The sequence below is a fragment of the Salmo salar genome, chromosome ssa16 (genome assembly GCF_905237065.1).
Source record: "Salmo salar chromosome ssa16, Ssal_v3.1, whole genome shotgun sequence".
NCBI lineage: Eukaryota > Metazoa > Chordata > Actinopteri > Salmoniformes > Salmonidae > Salmo > Salmo salar.
This window is the reverse complement of record NC_059457.1, coordinates 62,969,344-62,986,182: the sequence shown is the minus strand read 5'-3', so window position 1 is coordinate 62,986,182 and position 16,839 is coordinate 62,969,344. Positions and strand designations below refer to the sequence as shown.

The 16,839-nt window shown below is 46.4% G+C and overlaps 1 protein-coding gene across 2 annotated transcripts in view; it reads right to left on the bottom strand.

Annotated features, from left to right (window-relative positions):
- The window catches only part of LOC106574325 (neuropilin-2), a 64,066-nt gene that overhangs the window by 27,631 nt on the left and 19,596 nt on the right, over nucleotides 1–16,839 (bottom strand). For both annotated transcript variants that reach the window (XM_014150168.2, XM_014150167.2), the window contains exons 4-7: nucleotides 13,141–13,371; nucleotides 11,299–11,454; nucleotides 10,836–11,005; nucleotides 9,923–10,078 (exon numbers count right to left, since the gene is read on the bottom strand). In XM_014150168.2, coding sequence (XP_014005643.1) covers nucleotides 9,923–10,078; nucleotides 10,836–11,005; nucleotides 11,299–11,454; nucleotides 13,141–13,371 — 713 coding nt within the window. The remainder of the gene's footprint in view (nucleotides 1–9,922; nucleotides 10,079–10,835; nucleotides 11,006–11,298; nucleotides 11,455–13,140; nucleotides 13,372–16,839) is intronic.

Genomic DNA, 16,839 nt, shown 5'->3' with positions numbered 1-16,839 from the left:
TCTCCGGTGAGGCTCATTGCCAGTCTGAAACCACAGAGAGACACAGGAAACCACAAGACCGTCCTCTGGGATGCGATAACACACCCAGACCCCCCAGTTTGGACGGTCCAGCTCCAGATATAAGAGGAACTCAGAGGAAGAAAGGACCACAGGCAAAAGCTTAATATCAGTTAAAGCAGACACTGACTGTGTTCCAAATGGGACTCTATGTCCTATGTAGTGCACTACATTTGACCAGGGCCCTACAAAGGCAATAGAGTGCCATTTGGGACACAGACACTGTAGAAACATGTATTGTGGCCTAAAATGCACCAGATTGACAGCCATGGAGAGTCGTTACACCATCTGACCACAGAGGGCGCCAGAGCAAGAGGTTTTAATAAGTCTTATTTAAAGCCATGTTTTTGCATGAAATGCCGGCCTATTGCCATATGCAATGCAGGCCTATAGTCAAATACTTGAATGTGCTTTCAATGCGTCTCTTTCGCTCTTCTCCTTTGTGTCTGTGTCTATGGCAATTCTCTCGCTTTCCCTCTCTATAACCTTCCTTGTCTTTTCTTCTCTCTGACTATTTGTAATATATTTTCCTCTCCTCTCTTTTCTCTTCTCTCTATGTATCTGAGGCTATAATCATTCTACCAACCTTTCCTTCACTCTCTCTTCCTCCATCTCTCTTCCTCATTACAGTCTTTTCACTCTCTCTATCTCTTCCGATCTTCCTCTCCCTGTGTCCGAGGCCACTCTGTCCCCCGGTATTTTGTTTGGCCCTGTGTACTGTGTATGCTCATACGCATGTGTGTGTGTGTGTTAACCTAACACCCATGAGTCCAAACCACAAACCGCCCTCCAGAAGTAAACATAGCCAGTTCTCACCTACTGCCAGATGGTATAGAGATAATGTCCCTTGTCTTTTAACGGCCCAAACCACCATTCGCCACACAGATTTGTCCTCAGACTTAAAACTACATTTTAGAACTTCATTTTGTGATGTCAGACACATTCAACATTATTTTTGTATTTTTTTTTTGGGGGGGGGGCATGAGGGCGAGTTTTTAGAAAATAAAGAAGGATATGAGAGAGGGAGAAACACACACAGAGAGAGAGAGAGAGAGAGAGAGAGAGAGAGAGAGAGAGAGAGAGAGAGAGAGAGAGAGAGAGAGAGAACAGAGAGAGAGAGAGAGAGAGAGAGAGAGAGAGAGAGACAGAGAGAGAGAGAGAGAGAGAGAGAGAGAGAGAGAGAGAGAGAGAGAGAGAGAGAGAGAGAGAGAGAGAGAGGGAGACAGAGAGAGAGAGAGAGAGAGAGAGAGACAGAGAGAGAGAGAGAGACAGAGAGACAGAGAGACAGAGAGAGAGAGAGAGAGAGAGACAGAGAGAGAGAGAGAGAGAGAGAGAGAGAGAGAGAGAGAGAGAGAGAGAGAGATATAGGAGAAGGAGAGTCGTGCTGCAGACATCCCCAGTCCCCTCTGTTTCCTCTTCCTCTCTCTAGTTACATCCTTACCCCTGACCTCAATTACCCTATCAGCAGGGTCAAAGGTCATTCAGCTCATTAGACACCTGGACATTTGCTGGAAACAGGTGAAGGGTCATAAAGTTTTGTGTGTGTGTGTGTGTGTGTGTGTGTGTGTGTGTGTGTGTGTGTGTGTGTGTGTGGGTTAGAGTTGATGTTTGGGTATATGAGTGTGCATGAGTTTTTGTTAGAGCATGTGTATGCTCTATGCACATCATATGTGTTCATGCAAATGACATGAGTGTGTTATTGTATGTGATGGTATGGGATGTGCCATTGTTGCTCTGGCAGACTGTGGGTGTCATTCAGCCAGTCGTCTGGGCAAACCTTGTAATCTGCCTGACGACGGGAAGGAATAGGGGGGGTAACCAGTCTAGCTCCGCCCCTACTCAGCACACAGGGCAAAGAGGGCTAAATAATTAACATCGCATGTTGTCTCCTCGTGTGGCAGGTCATGAAATTATAACGAACCCCCCGAACGAACCCCTTGACCCACCCTACCCTAGCCCTACTGCACCACTTCACACATATACACACCCCGGAACCCCTCCCACATTTATGTGACGGTCAAAATGCCTGGAGCGGATGGACACCGGCGGGACAGAGGCACCATGGATATTTAACTATTGATGACCCTCCGGAGAAGAATGGGGTCACCGCGAAAGAGAGGGAGTGTGTGTGAGTGTGTGCAGAGCAGTGGAAGGAGATAGCGTCAGACTGGGCTGAGTCTCCCAGATGAAAAACACTTCTCTAAAAACAAGATGGAGAGAAAACAAAGAATAACAAATGGAGACCTACTGTAGAGAGAGAGAGAGAGAGAGAGAGAGAGAGAGAGAAAGAGAAAAAGTAGCGAGAGAAGCTCAACTCATCCTGAGATGATCCATTTGCCTTCTCTCTGTCCCTCTCTCTCTCTGTCCCGGTGCTTGTGCTTTTGGCACAACGCTGCCGTCTCTGCTGTGTTTCCCTTGAAGCTGATGGCACCACAGGGAGATGTGTCCGAGCTCTGCACAAGACATTCTCTCTGTCTTTCTATCCATCCCCCTCCCTCCCTCCTGCCTTCCGTTTCTCGCTCCGTATGAAGATGTTGACAATTGGTTCCAACTGGCTGCTTTCCACTAGTGGCTTGAAGAGGGGGCCAGCAGGGCTGTGGAGTGTGAGTGTGTGTGTGTGTGTGTGTGTGCTGAGGTACAGCACTCCTTTGAAATGGTCTCCCACCCCCTCACACAGTTGTTTTTGTCAATGTCTCCCACTCTGCCCCACTTCCCTCATTTCTCTCTCATCACACTGCAAGTGTGTGCGTGGGCTAGTGTGTGGGTGAGTGTGTGTGTGTTAGGTGTATGTGTGTCTACATGCCTATGTGTGTATGTCTATGTGCTTGAGTGTGTAGACATGCCTGCGTATATGTTTGTGTGTGTGTGTGTGTGTGTCTACGTGCCTGTGTAAATGCGTGTGTTTTCTACATTTCGAGTGTGTGTGTGTGTGTGTGTTTGACACAGCTAGTGTGTGTGACTGAGAGTAACAGGCTGTAACTGCAGAGTGGGCTGTTTTCTCCCAGGTTACAGAGTGGCAGATTTAGCACAGTAAGACAATGCATTTCCGCGAAAACACCACGTCTGTTTATTATTTGGGCTAATGTGATTCCCCCATTTAGGCACAATGTGTGTGTGCGCGCGAATGTGAATGCATGTGTGTATGTGAGAGAGCTGTGTCAAGTAACGATGTGCATGTGTGAGAAGCATGATGCCTATTTAATAAATCACACATGCTCCAATAATAAACTGCCAGTCACACACAGAGGAAGAGGAATAGCAATTTGGCACAAAAGGAACTCTATGCTATGATGGAATTTCAGTCAAAATCATAGACATGGGGTGTATTTACTAGGAACCAAACTGAAGCAAACAGGCTGAAAAGGGGAGGGAGCCTACTGAATTTGTCCAATAAGAATTGCTTATTTTCGTTTTTCTGTTTGCGACGGTGTGCACTAATGAACAAGACCCTGGTGTTACTTGCGTGATTCTTCAGATTCGCTTTATGAGAACTGCTGATGTTTCCAACCTTCTTTCGCTCAATAAGGAACAATGACTAGAGACCTCCAGCTGCTGTATCCGTGTGTCGGCACCCTGCTCCCACACATACTTTGACACACGCACACGCACACACACAAACCAACACACACAGGCACACATACAAACCAACACACACAGGCACACATACAAACCAACACACACAGACACACATACAGCTCTGGAAATAATTACAAGACATATTGCAAAATTATCAGTTTCTCTGGTTTTACCATTTATAGGTACAGTTGAAGTCAGAAGTTTACATACACCTTAGGCAAATACATTTAAACTCAGTTTTTCACAATCCCTGACATTTAATCCTAGTAAAAAATTCCATGTCTTAGGTCAGTTAGGATCACCACTTTATTTTAAGAATGTGAAATGTCAGAATAATAGTAGAGAAGGATTTATTTCAGCTTTTATTTCTTTCATCACATTCCCAGTGGGTCAGAAGATTACATACACTCAATTAGCATTTGGCAGCATTGCCTTTCAATTGTTTAACTTGGGTCCAACATTTCGGGTAGCCTTCCACAAGCTTCCCACAATAAGTTGGGTGAATTTTGGCCCATTCCTCCTGACAGAGCTGGTGTAACTGAGTCAGGTTTGTAGGCCTCCTTGCTTGCACACGCTTTTTCAGTTCTGCCCACTAATTTTCTATAGGATTGAGGTCAGGGCTTTGTGATGGCCACTCCAATACCTTGACTTTGTTGTCCTTAAGCCATTTTGCCACAACTTTGGAAGTATGCTTGGGGTCATTGTCCATTTGGAAGACCCATTTGAGACCAAGCTTTAACTTCCTGACTGATGTCTTGAGATGTTGCTTAAATATATCCACATATTTTTCCTCCCTCATGATGCCATCTATTTTGTGAAGTGCATCAGTCCCTCCTGCAGCAAATCACCCCCACAACATGATGCTGCCACCCCCGTGCTTCACGGTTGGGATGATGTTCTTCGGCTTGAAAGCCTCCCCCTTTTTCCTCCAAACATAATGATGGTCATTATGGCCAAACAGTTCTATTTTTATTTCATCAGACCAGAGGACATTTCTCCAAAAAGTACAATCTTTGTCCCCATGTACAGTTGCAAACAGTAGTCTGGCTTTTTTATGGTGGTTTTGGAGCAGTGGCTTCTTCCTTGCTGAGCGGCCTTTCAGGTTATTTCGATATAGGACTCGTTTTACTGTGGATATAGATACTTTTGTACCCGTTTCCTCCAGCATCTTCACAAGGTCCTTTGCTGTTGTTCTAGGATTGATTTGCACTTTTTGCACCAAAGTACATTCATCTCTAGGAGACAGAACGCGTCTCCTTCCTGAGCGGTATGACGACTGCGTGGTCCCATGGTGTTTATACTTACGTAATATTGTTTGTACAGATGAACGTGGTACCTTCAGGCGTTTGGAAATTGCTCCCAAGGATGAACCAGACTTGTGGAGGTCTTTCCCATGATGTCAAGCAAAGAGGCACTGAGCATGAAGGTAGGCCTTGAAATACATCCACAGGTACACCTCCAATTGCCTCAAATGATGTCAATTAGCCTATCAGAAGCTTCTAAAGCCATGACATCATTTTCGGGAATTTTCTAGGCTGTTTACAGGCACAGTCAACTTAGTGTATGTAAACTTCTGACCCACTGGAATTGTGATACAGTGAATTATAAATGAAATAATCTGTCTGTAAACAATTTTTGGAAAAATTACTTGTGTCATGCACAAAGTAGATGTCCAAACCGACTTGCCAAAAATATAGTTTGTTAACAAGAAATGTATGGAGTTGTTGAAAAATGAGTTTTAATGACTCCAAATGTATGTAAACTTCCGACTTCAACTGTATGTGTTTGGGTAAAATTAACATTTTTACACCAGGAACGCACAATCCCTCCATCAGTGCTCAGGCTGTCGCAATAGGCTGAGAGAGGCTGGACTGAGGGCTTGTAGGCCTGTTGTAAGGCAGGTCCTCACCAGACATCACCGGCAACAACGTTGCCTATGGGCACAAAACCACCGTCGTTGGACCAGACAGGACTAGCAAAAAGTGCTCTTCCCTGGTTTAAACACAGTGTCTCGCACCCACTGTGAAATTTGGTGGAGGATCGGTGATGATCTGGAGGTGCTTCAGCAAGGCTGGAATCGGGCAGATTTGTCTTTGTGAATGACGCATGAATCAAGCCACGTACAAGGTTGTCTTGGAAGAAAACATGCTTCCTTCTGCTCTGACAATACTCCCCAACTCTGAGGATTGGTTTTTCCAGCAGGACAATGCTCCATGCCACACAGCCAGGCCAATCAAGGTGTAGATGGAGGACCACCAGATCAAGACCCTATCATGGCCAGCCCAATCTCCAGACCTGAACCCCATTGAAAACCTCTGGAATGTGATAAAGAGGAAGAAGGATGGTCACAAGCCATCAAACAAAGTCAAGCTGCTTGAATTTTTGAGCCAGGAGTGGCATAGTCACCCAACATCAATGTGAATGACTGGTGGAGAGCATGTCAAGACGCATGAAAGCTGTGATTGAAAATCAGGGTTATTCCACCAAATATTCATTTCTGAACTCTTCCTCAGTTAAAACATTAGTATTGTGTTGTTTAAAAATGAATATGAACTTATTGTCTTTGCATTATTCGAGATCTGACAACACTACATCTTTTGTTATTTTGACCAGTTGTCATTTTCTGCAAATAAATGCTCTAAATGACAATATTATTTGGGGGAATTTGGGAGAAATGTTGTCAGTAGTTTATAGAATAAAACAAAAATGTTCATTTTACCCAAACACATACCTATAAATAGTAAAACCAGAGAAACTGATCATTTTGCAGGGGTCTCTTCATTTTTTCCAGAGCTGTATAGGCACACATACAGGCACACATCCTCACACACGCACACACTTCTGCACATAAATAAATACACACGCAGACATGCACAGATTCATAGACAAAGACATCCTGCAAACACACACACACGCTCAGCAGACGGACAGGAAGTCCCAATCCCTTTACTCATACTGTAGTTGACGTATACCTGACGACATATCACCAGTGTGACATGCGCGTGCGCACGCACACACACACATTCCCCCCACACACACATTCCCCCCACACACACATACTCAGACACTCCCATAACCAGCCCATTAGTTTAGCTAGAAACTAACTGTTAAATGACAATCAGAAGGGCAAATCTCCTTTCATTGCCATGCCCCCCATCGTGTTCCCTGGTTTAAACACTTAAAGGATCTCTAAGGGCTTAGGGCCTTAGGGCCAGGCTAACTCGAACTCTGTGTGTCTGTCAGACGCCACCATTGTCGGATTAACTGTCACGGAACATACATATGGACAGGGGACGTTCTATCTTGTACGGCTCCAGATAACGTCCACTGAGAGGGCATTGAAAGAGGCGGTTAGAATGAGTATCATGGCATGTTTCTACGAGGTTTAGGGTGTGCATGTGTGTGTACCAGACCTGTGCGTGTGTATGAACCAATAGAATAGTCTAAAATGAACAAACCCCGCCCATCTATTTAAACTTACGTCTGGTATGCACATACTGTATGTGTGTCTGTATGTAAATGTACGTTCTGGATATTACTAGACAGACTGTGACCTCCCCCAACCCTACACACACACACCCCAGTCCAGACAGTCCGCTCTAAGGTCAGCGGTGGTGTGTGTGCGGGGGGGGGAGGGGGGGATTTCCAGCTGTTGAGTTTTTTAAATTTAATTCTAAATCCATTTCCTCAAATAATCGCCTCACAGACATTGTATGCCCCCCACTGCCACCCAAAGCTGAAACAGACACACAGGGGCCCCAAAGCTAAAACAGACACACAGGGGCCCCAAAGGGAGAAAGGAGGTTGGGATTAAAAAGCAGATGACTCTCCCCCTCTCTACAGTCCACGGTGGCTTTAACATAAACTCAGCAAAAAAAGAAACGTCCCTTTTTTAGGACCCAGTCAAAGATAATTCGTAAAAATCCAAATAACTTCACAGATCTTCATTATAAAGGGTTTAAACACTGTTTCCCATGCTTGTTCAATGAACCATAAACAATTAATGAACATGCACCTGTGGAACGGTCGTTAAGACACTAACAGCTTACAGACGGTAGGCAATTAAGGTCACAGTTCTGAAAACTTAGGAGACTATAGAGGCCTTTCTACTGACTGAAAAACAGCAAAAGAAAGATACTCAGGGTCCCTGCTCATCTGCGTGAATGTGCCTTAGGCATGCTGCAAGGAGGCATGAGGACTGCAGATGTGGCCAGCGCAATTAATTGCAATGTCCGTACTGTGAGACGCTTAAGACAGGCTACAGGGAGACAGGACAGACAGCTGATTGTCCTCGCAGTGTCAGACCACGTGTAACAACACCTGCACAGGATCGGTACATCCGAACATCACACCTGCGGGACCAGTACAGGATGGCAACAACAACTGCCTGAGTTACACCAGGAACGCACAATCCCTCCATCAGTGCTCAGACTGTCGCAATAGGCTGAGAGAGGCTGGACTGAGGGCTTGTAGGCCTGTTGTAAGGCAGGTCCTCACCAGACATCACCGGCAACAACGTTGCCTATGGGCACAAAACCACCGTCGTTGGACCAGACAGGACTAGCAAAAAGTGCTCTTCACTGACGAGTCGCGGCTTTGTCTCACCAGGGGTGATGGTCGGATTCGTGTTTATCGTCGAAGGAATGAGCGTTACACTGAGGCCTGTACTCTGGAGCGGGATTGAGGTGAAGGGTCCGTCATGGTCTGGGGCGGTGTGTCACAGCATCATCGGACTGAGCTTGTTGTCATTGCAGGCAATCTCAATGCTGTGCGTTACAAGGAAGACATCCTCATCCCTCATGTGGTACCCTTCCTGCAGGCTCATCCTGACATGACCCTCCAGCATGACAATGCCACCAGCCATACTGCTCGTTCTGTGCGTGATTTCCTGCAAGACAGGAATGTCAGTGTTCTGCCATGGCCAGTGAAGAGCCCAGATCTCAATCCCATTGAACACGTTTGGGACCTGTTGGATCGGAGGGTGAGGGCTAGGGCCATTCCCACCAGAAATGTCTGGGAACTTGCAGGTGCCTTGGGGTAACATCTCACAGCAAAAACTGGCAAATCTGGTGCAATCCATGAGGAGGAAATGCACTGCAGTACTTAATGCAGCTGGTGGCCACACCAGATACTGACTGTTACTTTTGATTTTGACCCCCCCCCCCCCATCTTTGTTCAGGGACACGTTATTCCATTTCTGTTAGTCACGTCTGTGGAACTTGTTCAGTTTATGTCTCAGTTGTTGAGTCTTGTTATGTTCATACAAATATTTACACGTTAAGTTTGCTGAAAATAAATGCAGTTGACAGTGAGAGGACGTTTCTTTTTTGGCTGAGTTTACATATCTGGGTCAAAGTTCGCGTTTATATTGAGTATGAGTACTATATTCATACGTTATCCCATTGACAACCATAAACAAACTCAAGCACGCACGCACGCACGCGCACACACACACACAAACCTCTTCCACACTCCAGCTGTGTTTACAACCCCACTGGTGTGTGTTTGTGTGTGTGTAAAAGGGATGATGAATTGCAGAGATAGATATGGGCACACAGAGGACTCTATTGTTCATGTTTGGTAGGTTCCTCCCTCCTTCCCTCCTTTCTCAATCTATCAGGAAGACACTTCATGGGATAGGGACATGACTCATGTCAATACACATTCCCAACAGGAATCTCAAAATAATTCCCAGTCATTCCCACAGTATCATCGGAAGAGCAGCAACAGAGCAGCTAACTCTCCTGGCCTTGACAACTGGGATATATTTCAGACAAATTAAGAACGTTTTAATCTAGTTTTAGTCTGTATATTTGAATTAAACAGCCCCAATACAACAGCTTCAATACCTCCTCACTTAGGGCCAAACTACTCCCATTTTCAATGTGGTTTAAATGGTTGGGTCAATCACACAAGCTTAATAGAGATTTGTCTTGGGAGCAGTGTACTTTTGTATTACATGACCCATGTGGGAATTACATTACAATAACATTTGAGTAATTTAAATGTCTGGATAGGACATGCTTATCCAGAGCAAATTGAACCAGCTTGTCTCCCAGAGGGCAAAACTGTTAGAAATTACGTCATTACAACCAATTTCACATTCCTTACGATGTTGTTTCAACCAGTTTTGCAAGCTAGGCTACAGTTGAAAAAACTGATATATAACCAACTGAGACTTTGAGAACTGGGTTCCACATTGGAATTCTAGGTTTTAGGTTCCACATTTGGTTCTAGGTTTCACATTTGGGTTCTAGGTTCCAGGTGCTACATTGGGGTTTTAGATTACCTTGTGATTCTTGCCGTAGCGATAGGTCATCCAGTCCTCTCCATTGGTGCTGACCTCCAGCTTGAAGGTGGACACGAAGTAGGACTTCTGCGTCTCCTTGGAGACCGCTCCCTGGGTGGCGATGCCTGTCAGCACCTTGAGGAAGTGGAGGTCCACCTGGGAGGGAGAGAGGGAGAGAGGGAGAGAGGGAGAGAGAGAGAGAGGTAGAAGGGGGAAGAGAGGGGCCGAAATTTAAAATAATGAGATACATTTCAGAAGAAGCGGAAGAAACATTTCCATTTATTACAACTATATGACAATAAAGTATCTATTTATTTGATTCAATTAAATTCTATTCTGCTCTATTCTACCTTCCACCATTTCCCCAGGCACAGAGAGAGAACGAGAGACCTAGTAGGTAAGGTTATTGGTTCAATAGAGATATGAAGTAACTACGCAGATCCTGCACTCCTTTAAGTCATATACCCCCATAGATGGATCTAGACATCACTGTCAGGTTAAGAGCTATGTCCATCTGTCACAAAGACAGTGGGGAGTGCTGCCAGACCCTATGAGGCTACTGTTGAGGAGGGAGAGCGGGATAAGGGAGAGGAGGAGGTAAAAATCAATGGCACACTCTTCCACTGCTAACAGCGCATTCCTGAGTAGCAAACTAATCTATCAAGTGACAGATAGCATCCTGCATCTGCTCCGCACACTGCATATTATCAAAACAGTGTTTGATTGTGTGTGTGTGTGTGTGTGTGTGTGTGTGTGTGTGTGTGTGTGTGTGTGTGTGTGTGTGTGTGTGTGTGTGTGTGTGTGTGTGTGTGTGTGTGTGTGTGTGGTAGGGGAGGGTGTGTGTGTGTATCTCTGTCTCTCGCTCTCCCTCTCTCTCGGTCTCCCTCACTGTGTCTCTTTTTGACTGTCTGACCTGGATGTACTCCTTGGGGCTGTCCTCGCTGGGTGTCCAGGCGTTGTCGATGTTGTTGAGCCTGGCCTGGCGAGGGGACCAGCGGCCGTCGTAGAAGGAGGACGAGGCTGAGATCTGGTCATCCGAAATCTTCCCTGACTCCAGACCAAACGCTGTACTGCAGTGGAACGCTGTGGAGAGAGAGGGGGGGGTAAGAGAAAAGGGCCAGGTGAGAGAGGGTGTGGTTAGGAGACAGAGAGTTTGGGGGAAAGAAAGAGAGAGAGGAGGGAGTGAAAGGGAGATCAAGAGAGGTAGAGAGATAGAACGTGACTATGCAGACAAAAGGACACATATAGAATGGTAGAGGGAGAGAGAGATGGAAGGAGAGAGAGAGAAAAACAAAGGGATATAGAATGCGAGAACAGGAGAACGAGAAAACAAAAGACAGATGGGCGGACAGAGACAGAGGGGTTGGGCTACTTACTGTCACTGACTTCTTTGTGCGTCATGTTGTAGCGGGCTGAGAAGCCATCTTTGGCCACAGCCATGTCCGTGTGGAAGGACAGAGACAGTAGACCAGACGACGACTTGATCTCAGGAGGAATCTTAGTACCACAGTAACGACCAATCAGAGGGCCCACTGGAAACCCAGACAGACACAAATAGTTAGGAGGGATCTGTGTTTGCCATAAACTGAAGAAAATACTTGGTAGACCTTTTAACGTATGTATTTCATGAAATAAAATAAAAACTTGCACGTTTATTCGATATCATCAAATGATTCCTACACGCCTTTCAAAAAGCAAACTCGTATGTGTTTCCTATTTTTTATATATTTATTTCAGGATTTAACATGTTTTATTAGCATCGGTGTATTTTATGGAATGTGAGCATCTCCATTGAAAGTGCTTTTTAGTCCAGACATAGGCTTAAACTGGAGTAAGCAACTAATGAAAACGCTGAAGGTCTGTGTCTCAGCGTGAGACTCTCCCTCTCGTGTGGTTTAGGCTGGGATTAAGACCCACTGTGGGGGAAGCCTTTAGATTATACACTGCTGTCACCCAATCTTCTCAAACCCACCCAATCCCACGCAACTCCCCTGGATTACAGACACACACACAATGTTCCTGAAGATTCCTCAAATCAGCTTTCCATTCCTTTCCTTCAGATCTAAAGACTCTTCAGTGTTCCGACTAATGTGCTTGATGGGGTTGGGCTCAATTCCATTTCAGTTCAGACAATCAAGGTAGTTAATTGAAATTCTTACTTCAAGTCATGAAAAATCCCTTGCTCAAAAAAATATATTCTTGAATTGGAATTTCAATGCATTTCAACGAATATTGTCTCTCTTCTCTGAGTTAAAATGGAACTGATGCCCAATACTTTCATTTTATTATGTATAGTTTTAGTCTGTAAATGAATGTAATTCCCACATGGGTCATGTAATACAAAAGTACACTGCTCCCAAGACAAATCTCTATTAAGCTTGTGTGATTGACCCAACCATTTAAACCACGTTGAAAATGGGAGTAGTTTGGCCCTAAGTGAGGAGGTATTGAAGCTGTTCTATTGGGGCCGCCATTTCAAGTTGAAAATATTTGAGCAAGTGAGAGTCAAAATTCTCCTCTCTACTAATCTAACATCATCTTGCTCCCAGCCTCAGCGGTAGATACGAAGCGCTTTGATCCCGCTCTCCAGAGCTTTCTCCCGCTAGTGTGTTCCCCTTCCCTTCCTTTCCTGATCTCTCCTGATACCACTAGCATGTAGCTATGGTGCATTATGTAACTCCGCCCACAGGCGCCTCACCGCCACGGCAACCGATACCCCTCATGCACTGCACTCTCACTTTCGCTTCAGTGTGAAGTTTCCCCTAGGAACAGATCTAGGATTAGCTTCCCCTCCCCCAATCCTAACCTTAACTATTTGTGAGAAAAATGCTAAACTGACCCAAGAACAGTATCTAGGGGCAACTTCGCCATACTCCCTATTCCCAAACAGGAAGAAAGTGCTGTGTGATAAGGGTAGATTGAAGCGAGGGGGAAATGGGGCAAAGTAGGTGTGATGAAGGGGATGAATGGGAAACAGGTCATGGGAAAGTCCTGGCTGGTGTAGAATGGCTAATGCAGGAATGGGATAGTTCCGGGATTGTTATTGAGACAAAGGCTGCAGGAAAAGCTTCATTGAGGTATTGTAGATGACGTGTGTGCGTATGTGTGTGTTTGTGTTCAAATACATGCAGGTACCTCATATAGTGTGTATGTATGAAAGTGTATGTGTGAATGTGTGTGTAGACATGCATGCGTGCATGTGTCTGGTAAGCACTCACCCTGGGGCAGCCCGTCCCACACGTCCAGCCAGTCGTACTTGCAGTCTCCCTCTCCTGACAGCAAGGGATCGTTCTCCAGGTCAAAGGTCAAAAAGGTCAGGGTCACGTCCATGTGGGGCGGAGTTATGATGATGTAAGAACATTCCAGGTTGTGGGGGTACTTGTCAGGGAAGCCGGGGGACTCGATCACTCCGGAAGGACTGGTGAAATTCCGGAAACAGAATTCCGATCCTATGGAGAACACAGACATGAGCAATTTACCACAGAAAAGCAATCATTTTTTTTTACTAGTAGGGTATTTTTTTTTAAAGAAAATACATTTGTCACTGCAAGACAGCAATAATAGAATCCAGGTGCAGTTCATTGGGTACCACACATTCACACGCACTCACACACACACACACACACACACACATACACTGGGTGGCAGGTACCCTAGTGGTTAAGAGAGTTGGGCCAGTAACCGAAAAGGTCGCTGGTTCCGAGCTGACTCGGTGAAAAATCTGTCGATGTGCCCTTGAACAAGGTACTTAACCCTAATTGCTTCAGGGTCGCCGTCAATAATGGCAGATCCCTGGCTATGACCCCACTCTCCGAGGGCGTCTCAGGGGGAGTTGGGATATAAACATTTTTAAAAAAACATTTCCATTTCACACCTCACACTCGTACAGGTTACCTTTCTTGTACATGCAGCGAAACAGGACAAATATAAGCGCCCCCATTTGACCTTTGACACACACGCGCCTCATCGTAAACCTCATAACCGTCCCCACAACCCACAGCCCAGTAAGCTCTGCGTTTACTCCCTTGCTTCCAAAAAAAAGAAAAGAAAGAAGAGTAAAGAAAAACACATGCCAAAACAAACGGGAGTGAGCTCGCTAAGCGGCCCGGCGTGTCGGCAGCTCATTAGCTATGCAGATTTATGCGCCCTGGGCGGCTCACCTTGAGCTCGCCGACAGATGTGCCTCCCATATAAACTTCCCCCTGAGTTGCGGAGTGTTTATGGACGTGCACATTAATGATTTGCGATGTGCACATCTCTCTCTCTCTCTCATTTATTCGAAGCACGGATCATATATACCTGCACCTTACAATCCCCAAACTCTCTGTGCTCCCACCTCTCACCCTCTCGCTCTGTCTCTCTCTCTCTCTCTCTCTCTCTCTCTCTCTCTTTTCTTCCCTCTCCTCTACCTCTCTTGTTATTCAAAACATTGCTGGGTCACACACATATACTCATACTTACACGCAAACTGTGAATACACAGACAAGCTCTACCAACAGCACATAGCAATGATTCTGTGAGGGGCATGGCAAACAGAAAGAGCAGCAAGGAGGAAGAGGCAGGGAAAGGAATACAATGGGATGAAAGTGGAAAGAGGGAATGGAAGACTAGATAAGCAACAGCAAACAGACAAGCACTCTACACATCTTGGTGACTCCTAACGCAAAGCCCCCCCCAGATCTGGTTTGACCTTGTATGACCGTACTTCAACCACATCACAACAACCACAACCATCACCACAACCATCACCACAACCATCACCACGTGTAGTGTCTGAATGTTCTCACTATGTGTCTCCTAAGGCCTTTGTGTGTTGCGTGTGTGTGTGCTTGCGCATGTGTGTTGTCCGTCCATGCATGTGTACATGTATGTGTGTGTGTGTGTGTGTGTGTGTGTGTGTGTGTGTGTGTGTGTGTGTGTGTGTGTGTGTGTGTGTGTGTGCGCGCGCGCGTGTTTGTGTCTCCTGTGCCTCCATTGGTCAGTCAGACCCTCTCGTTTAACGAGTAGAGACAAGGCCAGTGTGATGCCTGCCTTAACCCGTCACTATGCCAACACACTTTTATAGACCTCCGTGGAGATGGGGACTGCTGCCTTTCACCGCAGGAAGAGAGGAAACACACACACGCACGCACACACACAAACAACAGACAAGTCCAGGAGAAAGCATGCTAAAGCACTACTCCAGCCAGGTCTACTACTGCTCATTGACTGCCCCTCACTGAATAGGGAATGCTGTGTGTGTGTTTGTGTAGAAGAACATGTGTGACACTGTGAAAGTGTGTGTGATTGAACAAAAACGCATACTGCATTCTATATAGGTTTTGTGGTTTATGATAGACAGGGTATGTGTTTGTGAATGAAAGTGTGCCTCAGTGTGTGTGTGTGTGTGTGTGTGTGTGTGTGTGTGTGTGTGTGTGTGTGTGTGTGTGTGTGTGTGTGTGTGTGTGTGTGTGGTAAGCCTCAGCATGTTGTGTGAGACACACTGGCCCAGTTATCCTCAATACTGGGTCAGGGTGCACTAGACTGTTACCCAGGCAGAGGAAAGAGGGCTTCAATCACACCATTGCATGTCTATATTAGCCCAGTGTGTGTTACCACCCGTCTCGCACGCACACATCGTCACATGCCAAATATGTGTGTGGCGTGTGTGAGAGATGGTGTGTATGCATGAGTACTCTCCCTTTTGTTAGTGCTTATTAGTTCAAGTATATGAACATTCCAAAAACAAGCCCCTCTTCCCCTCACACACACACACACACACACACAGACACAAGTCTGGCACAGCAGCCACTCGCCTGACTTGCACATTTCACCACGAGCAGCCATTTGGCAAGAGCTGTCTGCCGGCGGGGGGGTTGAGGAGGGGGGAGTGGGTGAGTTGCTGGGTAAAAACGCATCGGCGCTTTCCGCTCGAGTGCCTGACGGAGTAGTCTCTGCACATGTTGTGTCAGGGAATCCCCCCTCCCTCCCACGCTCCATTCCTTCACCCCCCCCCCATCCCTAGGAGGAATGCGCAGTCTGTTCATTCACCCTCTTCCCCCTCCTCCTTTTTTCATCTTCCTCTCACTCTCCTCACGCACCCCATGCTGTGAGAGTTCACCTCCACATTTGCGCCCGTCTGTTGCACATTACAACCTCTTTAACACTCTCTCTCTCACTCTTTCTCTCCCTCTCTATCTTTCTCTCTCACTCACTCTCTATCTTTCTCTTTCTCTCTCTGTCTCGCAGCCCACTCTTGCTGGAGTCAACTCAAGGGTTTCACAGAAATACACTTGAGGCGTGTGTGTTGTTTGTGTGTCTGGAGGGGAGGGGGGGCAAGAAAAGCAAAACAGGAAACCCTAGAAAAGCAAAACAACATTGTGAGCGTACCACAGCTTGGCAAGTTAAGACACCGCAGTCTATTTACGCGTGCATGTATGCTCGCACGACCACTGGATCAGAGAACACTACACTGAAGCCATGCTTTATTCAGTTAGGAAGGGGTCACAGCCAGGTCAGTCACCCTGGTCAATCTGGGCTACATTCCACTACATTCCAAAGGCAACCCGACAGACTGGGTTAGGGGGGAGCGACCATGACCCCAAGGGGAACCACAGAAAGACGAATCACGATTGGTTCTGCTAGTGCTAGAGGCCGGAGGAGGTCGCTTGGCAGGAAGTCTTCCCGCACTAGCCGTGGTAACAGCGTCACAGTAACAGAGTCACGTGACAGGGGGCGGAGTGGGGGGCTGGTTTGGTAAGAGGGGTTAATACGCCAGTGTGTGTGAGGAAAGTAGGGCACAACAATAATGGGGGGAGGGAGGGCAGTGGGTGTACATTCACTACTGTGGGGTTATGGTGCGTGCGTGTGGGATGGGGGTGGGGTGGGTTTGGGTTGTTGTTTTGGGGCACACGTTCCCTCAGGGGGATGGGATGGGG